Source organism: Camelus bactrianus, chromosome 22 (genome assembly GCF_048773025.1).
Source record: "Camelus bactrianus isolate YW-2024 breed Bactrian camel chromosome 22, ASM4877302v1, whole genome shotgun sequence".
Lineage (NCBI taxonomy): Eukaryota > Metazoa > Chordata > Mammalia > Artiodactyla > Camelidae > Camelus > Camelus bactrianus.
The window spans coordinates 24,940,200-24,952,878 of NC_133560.1; the positions used below are offsets into that span (position 1 = coordinate 24,940,200).

A 12,679-nucleotide genomic window follows, 5' to 3' on the forward strand; every position below is an offset into this window, starting at 1 on the left:
GGTAACTGGGTTGCTATGGCAACAGCCCCGCCTCTTCCAAGAACCACCTCGGCTGCGGTTTCTTCCACACGAGTCAGACACTTCCGTATAGGGGGCTGCTGCTCTCCGGGTAAGGCTTAGGAAGGCGGGAATTGCCGCTGCAGTAGCCAATTGGATGGGCTTTCGGGCGAAGGACGTAAAGGAGGGGCTGGAACTTCTTTGAAGCTCGCCAAAGAGCGTTGAGAAGGCGGGCTCGCGTCCTTTTCCCACCACTGAGGGGGCCGAGGAAAGGAAGAGGGCGGGGTCCGGGTGAGGCCTGCCGGGGGCGGGGCCCTGGCAAAAACTGTGGGAGGTCCCGCCCACTCCGTTTTTGCTCAATAGGAAGCCAGAGAGCCAGTCCGAACAGTTGGGGTGCCGAATGAGTGTCGTCGCCAGGCCCCGTTGCGAGACGGGCCCAGCCAATCGGCAGCGGTGGTGGGCGGGCGCGGGCGGTACAGGCGGCGCGGCGGAGGCGGAGCGGCGGGCGCTGCGGCTGGAGGGAAGATGGCGGACGAGGAGAAGCTGCCGCCCGGCTGGGAGAAGCGCATGAGCCGCAGCTCAGGTGCCGCGGGGGTCGGGGCTGGGGCGGGGCCGCGCGGGCCCGCGGAAGCAGGGCTCGAGCTCGCCCCTCGGGCGCGGCGCTGCCGCTCGATCGCTCGATTCCCGTGGGGTCTTGGCTCCTCCGCGTCGTCCCCGGGTAACGGCCCCGGCCCGCCCCGTGAGGGCTGCGAGTCTGAGGAGCTGGGAATCCGGAGGAAACTGAGGCAAGGGGAGAGGCCGGAGAGGCCCAGCGCGCTGCCGGGGTGGTAGGGGGATGGTGATCCCGCGGCACAACCCCCGGGCGATGGTCCTGGCCCTTCCGATCTGGCTGACACCTTTCGGCCTAATGCACCTGACATCCGAGAGGAACGTCTTTGTACCTTTCTGGGCCCCGGGGACACCCCAGGGGGAGGACACCCCAACCCCATGCTCAGGGCGTGGCCCTCGGGGTGTTGCTCGGCCTCGGTCCACAGCCTCCTCCTGCTAACATGCCTGCCATCCACACCTAATTCTGAGTCTGCGATATCCGTGCGGTGGTATTCTGCCTGAGAATAGACCCTGTGCTCCGAGGGCCGATTTAAGGCCCTTCCCCAATCATGATATTAATAATAGGTCACGTTTATCTCAATGCCAAGCGTTTTAAGTATGTTTTCTCTGAATGGCCACAACTCTGGGAGGTAGGTAGTTATTACCCCCATTTTTCAGGTGAGGAAACTGAGGCCAGAAGACTTAAGGAACTCGCCCAAGGTCATTCATTTCAGGAGGTGGGGGTGGGGTTAGAACCCAGTCAGTCTGACTCCGGAGCCTCCTCTGGCTCTGGTTACTGCAGACTGCTGAGCTGCAGGCCTGGTATTTCCCTCCACTGCCTCCAAAGCTCAGTAATCATGGTCGCAGTAATAATTCCGATAGATGGAACACCAGGAGCTCTGGTGAGCACTTCGCATACATCCTCATTGACTCCACATTAACCCCATGAAGTTTGTTTTTATTCCCTCACCTCACCCTCACTCTTCAGATGGGCAAACTGAGATTTAAGCAGATAGATCCCCATTGCCAAGGTTTTAGACGCTCTCTGTGGCTCAGCTTTCACCCACCCTGCTGCAGCTGGGGCCTGTGACTGTGACCCACAGCACAGAGCACATGCTCTGCCCAATTCTGGGCACCCCCTTGTGCCATTTTTGCTCAGCTCAACCCTGACGGTGTTCCTCCTGGGTGACATCCAGCCCTTCACTGGGTTGGGCACAAGTCCTCCATCTAACCCAGACAGACTCTCAGCCCCTGGAATGACACCCTGTCTCTACTGGGTCCTACTTCAAGCTTCCTGTTTCCAGTCCTCACTCCATGCCTCTAAGTCTCTGGTTAACATCTAGCCCCCAGTCGTGCTGGTCTCTAGTCCTGCAGCACTGACCACTGGGGGAAAGAGCAGAGCTTTTGTGTCTGATACACCTGGGTGCAGTTCCTGCCTCCCCCCCCTGTACCTGGAGCCGAGTAGACACCCAGGAAACGTTGCTTAGTTTTGTGGTCTATAAAATGGAGATAATAGTAGCTCCCACACTCATAATGCATGCCAGGTGCTATTCTAAGCACTTTACAGATGAAAACCCGTTCAGTCCTTACAACAACCCTGCAGGCAGGTACTGTTATCTCCACTTTACTGGTAAGAAAACCGAGGCCCCAGGGAGGTAGATCATACAGTGAGTAAGTAGCAGAGGCAGATTTGGGCCTGTGGTCTGGCTGCTGAATGTGTGTTTGGAACCACTCCCTGTCCCTGAGGCTACCTCTCTTCCTCACCTTGGGTTGTTTTCCCCCTGGAACTTATTTATGATGGCAGTTGTAATGTTGTCTTATCTGCTTGTTTGGTGTCTGTCTGCCCACACCTAGAATGTTAGCTCCCTGAGGCCTGGTGGACCACAGTGGTTATGCTGAATGAAGGCATCTTGTTGGCCAGTCCCTGATCGTGGCCTCCTGGTGGGGTCCTCTGAGCAGGTCCCAGCTGAATCCCGCTTGCCCCTCTTCCAGGCCGGGTGTACTACTTCAATCACATCACTAACGCCAGCCAGTGGGAGCGGCCAAGTGGCAACAGCAGTGGCGGCGGCAAAAATGGCCAAGGGGAGCCCACCAGGGTCCGCTGCTCACACCTGCTAGTCAAGCACAGCCAGTCAAGGCGGCCCTCGTCCTGGCGACAGGAGAAGATCACCCGGACCAAGGAGGAGGCCCTGGAGCTGATCAACGGTGAGCAGAGCTGGAGGCAGGGTCTGGGGTGGATGGGAAGAGGTCCTTCTCCCCAGGGGCCAGAGCAGGCCTTGTAGAAATCACACCAGACCCTCCACCCCAGCCTGCTCAGCTATCGGGGTGGCCTTGGCTGACCCAGAAGTGCCAGTACGTGCCATAAACCTGGCTCACATGACTGCCTCTCCTTTTCCATTCTACCTGGTATTTGAGGGTAAGCCAGGGTAGGGTAGGTGTGGAAGACCCACCCTTGGGGCCAGCAGACCTAGGTTCAGATGATTGCTATGCCCCTGTTAGCTCCTTGACCTTGGGGGATTCACATCGCCTCCTTGAGTCTCAATTTTCACCTCTGTGAAATGGGCATCATCACATACCTACACGTGAGAGCCATTGTGAAAATTCAGTGAGCTGAGACAGTGCGGGGCACACAGTGGGCCCCAGTCAGTGGGATGTATCCTCAAGAGCAGTATCGTCAAGGGTCCTGGGGCACATGTGGACAGGTCAGGAGGGAGGGTGGAAAGGTAGCAGCATTAGCCGGCAGTCCAGTCAGTGACTTAATTCTTTCCTGAACGAGGAGGCTGTTCCTTGCTCTTTTCTGTGTTTCCTCCACAGTCTAGAGCAGCAGTCAATAGGCAAACTTCTCTTAAAAGACCAGATGGTAAATATTTTAGGTTTTGCAGGTGGTGCAGTCTCTGTCCATCCTGCTTTGTAATTCCATAGCAGCCGGAGATAATATGTAAACAAATAGGCAAGGCTGTGTGCCAATAAAACTTTATTTACAAAAGCAGCAGGATTTGACCCGTGGGCCACAGTTCACAGCACCCTGGTCTAGAGCTGGCCACCGTGGCTGCCACTACCTACATGTGGTTATTTCCATTTAAATTAATTAAAATTAAGTAATATTAAAGATTGGTTCCTCAGTCACACTGGCCGCACTGTTAAGTTGCCACACGTCGCTAGCAGCTGCCGTCTTGGACCACGCAGATCTTGAACATTTCTGTCCTTGCAGCGCGCTTTGTCAGACAGTGCTGGTCTAGGTTGTACATGGGCTGTCATCTTCCACTTGGCCTCCCTCACCAGAGATCCCAGGCCTAAACAGCCTGAGTTCCCACCCACCTCTGCCAGGTCCTGGCTGTGTGACCTTGAGGAGGTTACACAACATCTCTGAGCTTCATTCTTTTCACCTGTAAAATTAGTATTATGATAGTAGGATCCACCTCATGGGGTAGTTGTGAGGACTCCGACCTCAGGCAGTAAAGCATGAATATCAGCACCCGGCATCTGGTCAGTGCTCTGTAATTGCCGGTGGTCATTATGATGGCTGTTATTAGCATAGGCCCAGCATAGTCCATCAGTACTGGCTGTGGTTTTACTAGCACGTCACTGGTCCAGTGCATGGGCTGGAGGGTACTACTTCCACACCCCTACACCCAGACCCATACACCCCAGACAGTGTCTGGCACAACAAATGGCACCCGATAACTTCATACCTCCTAGCATTGTGGAGGGGAGCCGAGTTCTTGTACAGAACCTTGAAGGCAAATGAAAAGAGCTTGCCTCCTGAGCTCTGTGAGGGCAGAGGCTGGCTCTGTCTCTTTCCCCACTGTGTTCCCACCACCCAACACAAAGCCTGGTAGCGCTCACAGCTTTGCTTCATGAACCAATAGAAAGTGAGAAGGGTTTCTGGCAGAGGAAGCAGCAGAAATAAAGGCTTGGGGCTGGGCTGTCGCCTCGGCTCAGGGGGAGGCTGTACAGGGGACTGAAGCGGGGGAGACCTTTCAAGGGAAGATCCTAGCCAGGTTGAACAGGGCCCCAGGTGAAGCCAAGAGTCGAGGTCCTTTCCTGGAGACAGCAGGAAACACATGGCCACGTGTGATGGGGAGAGGGGCCCTGCAGCACTGGCTTTTAGGAAAGAGCCATGTGGCTGGCATGTGATGGGCCAGGGCCCCGGCTGGCGGGGACCAGCAGAGAACTGTGAGTGATGGGCGGGGTCTGGCTGCCCCAAGGGAAGAGGAAGTGGTGGGAAGCCCAGAGAAAATCACGAGATGACCTCTTCGTCCTCTAGCTCAAGGGGTCCCTGTTCTGAGGCTTACAGACCACTCAAGAGTGAGCAGGAGGTGATAGGCATTTGAACATTGAGTGGCAGGAGGTGGTATCACTGGTCAAGGGGACTTGGGAAGAGGCCCAGTCTGTAGGGGTACTCACTAAATCTGAGGGCCCAAGAAAGAGACACTGGGGAGGCAAGTGTGGGAAGGCCTAGATTCAGCCGAGCAGCCAGGCCAGAGACAGAAACCCTTGGGACGGCCCAGAGATGACAGGAGGCCGAGGCAGATGGGCCCTGGGATATCTGAGCATCACTTGGAAAGAAAGCCGTCGGGCGGTGGGGACTGCCTGGGAGTGGTAGGTGAGGGTGCCCCTCACCCTGTCTCTAGGATGGACAGGCAGAGCCCGTCTGGTGGGGCTGACACTGTAGTGGGAGCCTGGGGGTGCTGAGGTCCACTGAGGTCTTAGGAAGGGGTGCCAGGGGTATGCCCACTAAGCAGCCGGGGCCTAGCCATAAGACAGTGCACACTCGGGAGTGTTAGCAGGGGTGTGACTCGCCTGCCTGTGCCAGAGGGCCTGGTGGAAGCCGTGGGAGGCATTGCAGCTAGGAACACTGACTTGAACTTGGGGCAAGAAGGAAGTGGGTTGGGTAGATCCTAGAGATGTTTAGGAGGCAGAATCAGGAGGACTGGCTGACGGCTTAGATGGGCAGGGGTAGGGTAAGTTCAGAACCAGGGTGGCCCACCCTGGACTCACACAGAGATGGATCTCGGTGTCAGCCGTGTGGCCTCGAGCAAGTGCCTGCATTCTCAAAGCCTCAGTCACCACATCTGGAGAATGGGGACAGGGTGGCCAGAGAGATTTGGACCCCCCAGAACTGAATGTTCAGCAGGGTGATGGGCTCAGAGTCTGCTGCTCGCTGTCTCTACAGCAGAGCCTTGAGCCCAGTATTCCAGGCATGTGTGGTGAGGGCTGTGGTCAGGACGAGGCCTCTGCTCACCAGCAGCCCCTGCTGCTTCCCTGGGGCCAGTGTGAGTAGAGCTCTGGGTGAGGATGTGGCGGGCCTGGTGGGCTCAGCGTGCAGACCCTCAGATGTCCCTGGCCCATTGTTTTGTTCAGTGTCCTGAGATGGGGCCGAGGCAGGCCCCCTCGAGATGGCCTGGGCCGCGGCGCACTTGGTAACCAGCCACATCAGCCAGCTCTGGGCATCTGGGCGTGGTTTCTCTCGGTAAAAGTGGATGTCATGTCCCCCCCTCCCCCGTTCTCATCACGGGCTTGTTCTAGGTGATCAGGATTTGGACAGCACACTCCACAGCTGGCAGCCCGGCCCGGAGTCTCACCAGCACCCATTTAGATCCCGTGCTTCTGGTTGCCCTAAGGGGACAGGCTGCCCACAGTGAAAACTAGTGTGTCCACATTTTCTGCTGAGGCGCCTTTTCCCAGCATCAGTGCCTCTGCAGCAGCTGGGCTGCGGCCAGAGGCTTGTCAGGGATCTGGGGACCGGCGGCCTGTCATTGCCGGTGTCCTTGTCTAAGGAAGCCAGGCCCTGGAGAAGCCCTCCCTGCCTGCTTCCCTCCCTCCATCCCCATGTGCCCAGAGCCTGAGGGTCCCAGTGAGACCCTGGTGTGAGCTGCAGTCCCCTGCATGTACCTGTGCCCAGGGTCTGAGGGTCAGTGAGTGCCTTTGGCTGAGTGTCCCCACCCAAGGTCAGTGGCTTCAGCCTGCTGGCTTCAGGCTGGATCTCAGGTCTTTCTGGGCACTGCCTGCAGGAATTTGGGTCTTCAGAGAAGGCAGGCCTCATCCTGTCACCTTTTTCCCTTTCCAGGCCTCTTCCCTAGTTGGTCTCTAAACCTTTTTGGAGTCAGAGACCACTCCATTTGTTCACTCACTTTCCCTGAAACAATTATTGTGGATTAACTCAGGCTGCTACAACCAGGGAGGGATGGCTCAGACAATGGACATTTATATCTCATAGTTCTGGAGGCTAAAAGTCCAAGATCACAATGTCAATAGGTTTGGTTACTTCTGAGGCCTCTCTCCTTGGTTTGCAGACGGCCGCCTTCTGTGGGCTCAGTGCATGTGGTGGTGGAAGAGAGAACTTTTTGGGGTCTAGTCTTAAAAGGACACTAATCCTATCAAATCAGGTCCTCTCCCTTATAACCTCATTTAACCTTAATCACTTCTGTAAAGGCCGTGTCTCCAAACATCATCACATTGGGGGTTAGGGCTTCAACATACAAATTTTGGAGGGACACAGACTTTGAGCCCGTTTTCTGTGGACTGACAGCCAGTAACTGTCTGGGGCTCGCTCTGTGCCAGGTGCCATCCTGGCAGTAACCCCTTTACTCTTCACAGCAGCCCTCCCAGGGCAGAATTAGCCCATTTTACAGACTGTGCAAGTGAGGCTAGGAGACAAAGTCACCTATCCAGGTCTCCAAGCTCAGGATTGGGAGAGCTGGGGTCTGAACACAGCAGCTGGGGTCCCGATCCATCCTTCTCAGCCTCAGCTGCTAGAGACAGTTGCCATTCTGTCACATATCCAGTTTCAGGGGCTCCTGGGCTCCCAGAAGCAGGTGGTCGGTCCCTGCTCCAGCCTGGGAGCTCCTTGCAAGCTGCCCCTCAGTCTGCCTATCTCTCAACAGAACCTGGCCGGAGCCCCATCAGATGAGAGTTGGATGGACACTGTCTGGGCGAGGGGTGTGGATGGTCGGGCGAGGCAGGGCTTTGCTGGGAACAGGCCAGGGGGTCTGCTTTGCACTGCCCTCCTGCCTCCTCTTCAGCCTTTGAACCTGAGGTTCATATTCATGGAAAAAAAGGCATGAGGTTCCAGCATTGCTGCCTACAGAGCCCAGCAGGGAGCCCTCCGCTCTTTCACCGTGGCCTGTTTCTGTCTCATTTATTCACGATTCCCTTCAGCATTAGTGAGCACCTGTTCTGTGCACAGCACTGGGGGCTGGGGACACGGCAGTGAGCAAGGCCAGCCCAGCCCCTGCTCTCCCCAAATGCGGTGGCAGCAGACACACAAATAAGACAGTGGTCAGTGCCGGGCCCGGGGAGGTTCCTCACCTCGTATGGTCTTAGGGAAGACCCCTGGGTGAGACCAGGGGACAGCAGCTGAGCTTCAGGCAGGAAGAGATGTTTAAGCAAAGGCCGAGAGGTAGCAGGGGGCAGGGGAGGACTGGGAGGGACATCATGGCGGGGGAGGGGCAGGGGCTGAGCTGGGACACACAGGGGTCTGAACGTAGCCTTGCATCTCGGCTTGTGGCCAGACCCCTGAAGGTCCGCCTCTTAAAGAGGAGCTTCAGAAGGAAGCATTGTTTTTGTTGTTTTAATTTATATCAGTCTCTCATCTAAGCAGAATGTTTTCTGAGACAGCTGGCTGGTCAGAGGAAGATTTGGGTGCTGTAAGGGGCAGAAGCCTGGCTCGTACTTGGTTTTCAGGCTGCTGTTGCTCGCACGCACACGCTGTGGGTGCACCTTGGCCAGGCCATCTGGTCTCGGGGATCCATGTGGCTGTGCCCCCAGCCTCAGCTGCTAGAGGATACAGCAAACGGGTGCTTGTACAGGGCTCAGGGCTGGGCCTGGCTCCCCAGGTGCTGGGCACGTGTGGGCAGGTGTGCCTTCTGGAGGCAGGCAGGTACATGAGGGGCGGGTGCTGTGCACTAAGGAGTCGCTGGCTGGTGCTACTGAGGTCCCGACAGAAGAGAGAGGAGGAGGTAATCTTGGTGCTGCTAGGGTAAGGCCGAGAGATGAGCGGAAGTCCAGGGAGAGGAAGAGGTCGAGGAGGTATCCTAGTGACATCCGGCTCAGATCAGAGTCACCCATGGATGCATCTGGTACAGGGGTCCCCGGCAGCCCCAGGGGGATGTGTTCAGAGCACACCAGGGTGTTAGGCAGAAGCTACCACAGTGTGCTGTCCACAGAGGGTGGGGCTTGTGTCGAATCTGAGAGCCTTTTGGACCACGCAGCACATCAGGGTGGTGGCCAGCGCAGACTGAGAGGCACAGGCGAGGAGGACCAGGGATGGGCAGATCAGAGAGCAGTAGGGGCAGCCCCCTCACCGGGTGGCACAGCCCGCATGGAAGGGAGAACAGAATGGTGGCAGCAAGTGCGGTTTGTCAAGGTGTCTCTGTGCTGGGCACTGGGTTGCGAGTCCCTGCAGCCTGCTGGCAGATGACTAATGGTTGAGGCTCAGAGTTAAAGGGATGGTCAGATGGGATGAGAGTGACAGGGACACGGGGAGGGCAGGGGTTACCGGCACAGCTGTGGAAGCAGCCAAGCAGACACACCGGGACATGCGGTTGCTGCTGTGACGTGCAGCGAGATAGGAGTGACAGGTGTGCTGTCACGGTCATGCCACTTCGACTGCAGTCCCAGGAGGATGGATTACAGTGACACAGGTCAGACAGGAGTCGGTGGGTGAAGTTTGCACCGGCCCAGAGTTCACATGGCCCTGGCTGGGTGTCTGCGCCTCGGAGTACCAGGTATATTAATCAGCAGTGCCCCTGTGCTGCTCAGACACGTCCCAGGCATGTCACAGCCTGGTTTAGGTCAGACAGGAGCAACGGGGGAGTGTCACAGTGGTGTTCAGAAACCCACCGACAGGTGTGACAGGGTGCTCCCCCCACCCAAGGTGGGCTGGTGGCCCATCACTAAGCTGGGTAGGTTGCCTGGTCTTGGGTTCCCCCAGGGGCCTCAGGGAGGATGCCACCGGGAGAGCAGCTGTGGGGAAAGCCGTGAGGGCCCAGCGCGAGGCGAGGAACTGTTCCAGTGGCGGTCTGGGGAGGACAGGATGGGCTCCTGCTCCAAGGACTCCTGCCTGGTCTCAGGAGAGCGGCAGGCAGCTCTACCCTACCCTACATATACAGGGTTCTCCTGCGCTCTTCGCTCCGCAAACGCCAGTCACACGGACGCTCGGTGCTGCCCCCTGGCGGCCCTCTGCTGGGAGACCTTCTCAGTCATCCTTTTCCTTCCGTCCCATCGGCCCAGCCTCCCTGTCCCTCCAGGGAGAACCAGTACTCCACGGGGACAGTTTGGGCGGCACGGAGGGTGAATCTGGTGCACTGCCAACACACGCTGTCCGGGCAGCTGAGGAAAGAGCCGTGTCAGCTGCCCCGGGGGCGCAGACCGTGGGAATGACATGCCTGCCTCCCCGAGCCGCAGCCAGGCTGCGCGCCTCTCGGTCTCTTCACCATGCCCCAGTAAGTGGCCCCGGCCCTTCTCAGACTTTTGAGATGGAACAACTGAGGCCCACGGGCTGAGGACCCTGCCGTCTCCTGCGGCAGAGCTGGGCTTATTCCCTAGCCTCTTGCCTTTCTCCTAGAAGCTTTTAGAACACTTTCCTACCACTGCCCTGGGGCTCTTGGGGGCCCCTGGGTCCCTGTGTCCCTTTTTAATATCTGTCCTGTCTTCTGCCGTCCTCCCCAACGGCGTGGAGGTAGAGTCTCTCTCAAAGTAGGTGTAGGGGGTAGGAAGAGACCATGCTGTGTTCATGGTGTGTTTGGGGAGAGAATGACGGAATGGGGGTGTGAGACCAGCTGGCTGTTGTGGTCACCGCAGGGTCTCGGGCCGCGAGCACTGTAAACGGCCCCACTTCCGGGGTGCGTGGGCTCCAGACGCGACTGCGCAGGTGCGCGCATGCGCACGCGGTCTGGCAGGGGGTAGTGCACAGCTCCTTTCTGCGTGGAGGGAAGCCCTCCTTGGAGCCCTCTGCCCCGCCCCGCCCCTGACGTGGAGGTCCCCCGTGTGTCCCACTACAGGCTACATCCAGAAGATCAAGTCGGGAGAAGAGGACTTTGAGTCTCTGGCCTCACAGTTCAGCGACTGCAGCTCCGCCAAGGCCAGGGGAGACCTGGGTGCCTTCAGCAGAGGTGCGCAAGGAAGGGGCCCCATCAAACCCTGGCGGGATCCTCTGAACCAGCACCCGCCCCCCCCAACCTAGAGAGTGGGAAGGGTGGCCCCTGTCGCACAGGCCTTCAGGGTCCACCAGGTGGCAGCACAGCCCCTCCCTCAGGCTTCAGAGGTGCCCTGCTGGGGCGGGTGGCTGCAGAGCCTTCTCCTGGGTGGCCTTCTCTCTTGGGGTGGGGAGTCGTTCTGTGTGACTGTCTGCTCAGTTGTCCCATCACAGACCCAGGAAGGTGGGTGCTTGCTGCCATTTCCCTTTTCTCCAGTTGGAAGTATAAGGCTGAGGCCCCTGAAAGCCCCAGGGCATGTCCCCTGGAATCCCCTGAACACCCTCATGGATGGGGAAGCCAGGGGCGAGGGGAGATCAGCAGCCCTGAGTTCAGGCCTCCCCCATTGGGGTTATGGAAAGGGAGTAGAGGGGACCAAGCCACTGCCTCCTTCCCCCTCCATCCCTGGGGTCTACAGAGCACCAAGGAGGGGCCCAGGATGGGTAGAGGGGTGTTGGGGAGCCATCATGGGGCTGTGGGCTGCCCATCTGCCCCCGGAGGCAGGAGGAACAGGTGATGTGGCAGAGGCTGGGAACCGGGCCCAGGGAGACCAGTTCATCACTAACATGCATCTCTAAGTGCGCAGCGGAGGCAGCTGCTCTGCCTGCCATCCCTCATGCTGTCCTCAGGCTTCCCAGGGCCTCCTTAATGGCCCCGCCGCCCCCAGCTGGGCTGCAGCTTGGCACTGTGACAAGGCTATAAACTGCATGACAGATGAGTTCGAATGGATGATCTGATGGGAGCCCCATCTGCCCGGCCTGCCTGGTCCTGGCCTGCGGCCCAGGTCTTGACCCCCCTCTCACACACACACCATCCCTCCTGCTTTCGCAGGTCAGATGCAGAAGCCATTTGAAGATGCCTCTTTTGCGCTGCGGACGGGGGAGATGAGTGGGCCCGTGTTCACAGATTCCGGCATCCACATCATCCTGCGCACGGAGTGAGGGGTGTGGGTGCCTGGGCCTGGCCTCCGGGGTGGGATGGGGCGGGACAGGGTGGCTGGGCCCGCAGATTCTGCTCCCTGCTGCCGGCAGGCCAGTGGGTACCCCTCCCTGCTGATGTCACACAGTATTTATTGATCCCAAAATGTCTGGGAGGGGGGCTTTTCATCACTGGGGGCTCCCTGTCCGCCCTGGTCAGGGCTGTCCCCGCCAGACTGCCCTCCCCTTTAGGAACTGACTTTGGAAGGGCAGCAGGGTAGGGAGGCTCCCAGGGCTCCCAGACCCAGGGGTGGGGGTGACCTGCCCCAAAGAGAAGGCCTAGTTAGCTGAGCCGGCCCTGTAGCCCCCAGGGCCACGCTGGGGGCAGGAGGGCCTTGAGTGCTTTCTGATATGCCATGCTCCTCTGTTCAATCGCAAAATGCAAACACTCCGCGTGGGGCCCAGGCTGCCGCCGCTTTGGGCCCTCTTGGCGGCAGTGCGGCACCCTCCCCACCCTCGATTAAATCTGGAACCACTGCTCTGCTGTCCTGCCTCTCATTTCCACCCTGCTGAGGTGAGGTGGTTGTGACTGGGGAGCGATCATCTCCTGCCATCCCTGGTGTCCAAGGGTCCAGGCTGCGTTTCCACCTTGAGAAGCCTCTCTGTATCCTGGGCTTGGGGGCATCCCAGCAGCAGCGTCTCTCGGGGAAGTGGGCACTATTCAGCACCAGGGATCCTCAAACTTGGGTGTTAAAAGAACGAAAATGCCAGGTCCCTGGCCACACAGCTCTGGATTCAGCGGGTAAGGGTGGAGCAGGGATCCTCTGAGAGCCAGATTGGAATCCCTCTGCCTGGGGTGCTCTTGGCCCAGCCCCCCACCCACTCCCACCACAACATGGGCCACTTCAGTTAGAACAAATGATGCCCTGATGCCTGCTTCCCTGTCACCATAAGCGCCCCTGGCAGGTTGTGCCTGGGTCC

The 12,679-nt window shown here is 58.4% G+C and overlaps 1 protein-coding gene across 1 annotated transcript; it reads left to right on the forward strand.

Annotated features, from left to right (window-relative positions):
* The first annotated feature begins 426 nt into the window (after nt 1-426).
* PIN1 (peptidylprolyl cis/trans isomerase, NIMA-interacting 1) lies at nt 427-12,235 on the forward strand. The gene is made up of 4 exons (XM_074350712.1): nt 427-580; nt 2,578-2,790; nt 10,590-10,700; nt 11,613-12,235. The coding sequence occupies exons 1-4, from the start codon at nt 523-525 to the stop codon at nt 11,720-11,722; spliced, it is 492 nt and encodes a 163-aa protein (XP_074206813.1). The 5' UTR covers nt 427-522; the 3' UTR covers nt 11,723-12,235.
* The last annotated feature ends 444 nt before the right edge of the window (nt 12,236-12,679 follow it).

Coding starts and splice junctions, on each gene's coding strand:
- PIN1 (XM_074350712.1), top strand. CDS start 523: ATGGCGGACGAGGAGAAGCTGCCGCCCGGCTGGGAGAAGCGCATGAGC. Junction 2,791..10,589: donor GGCCCTGGAGCTGATCAACG/GTGAGCAGAGCT, acceptor GTCCCACTACAG/GCTACATCCAGAAGATCAAG. Junction 10,701..11,612: donor CCTGGGTGCCTTCAGCAGAG/GTGCGCAAGGAA, acceptor CTGCTTTCGCAG/GTCAGATGCAGAAGCCATTT.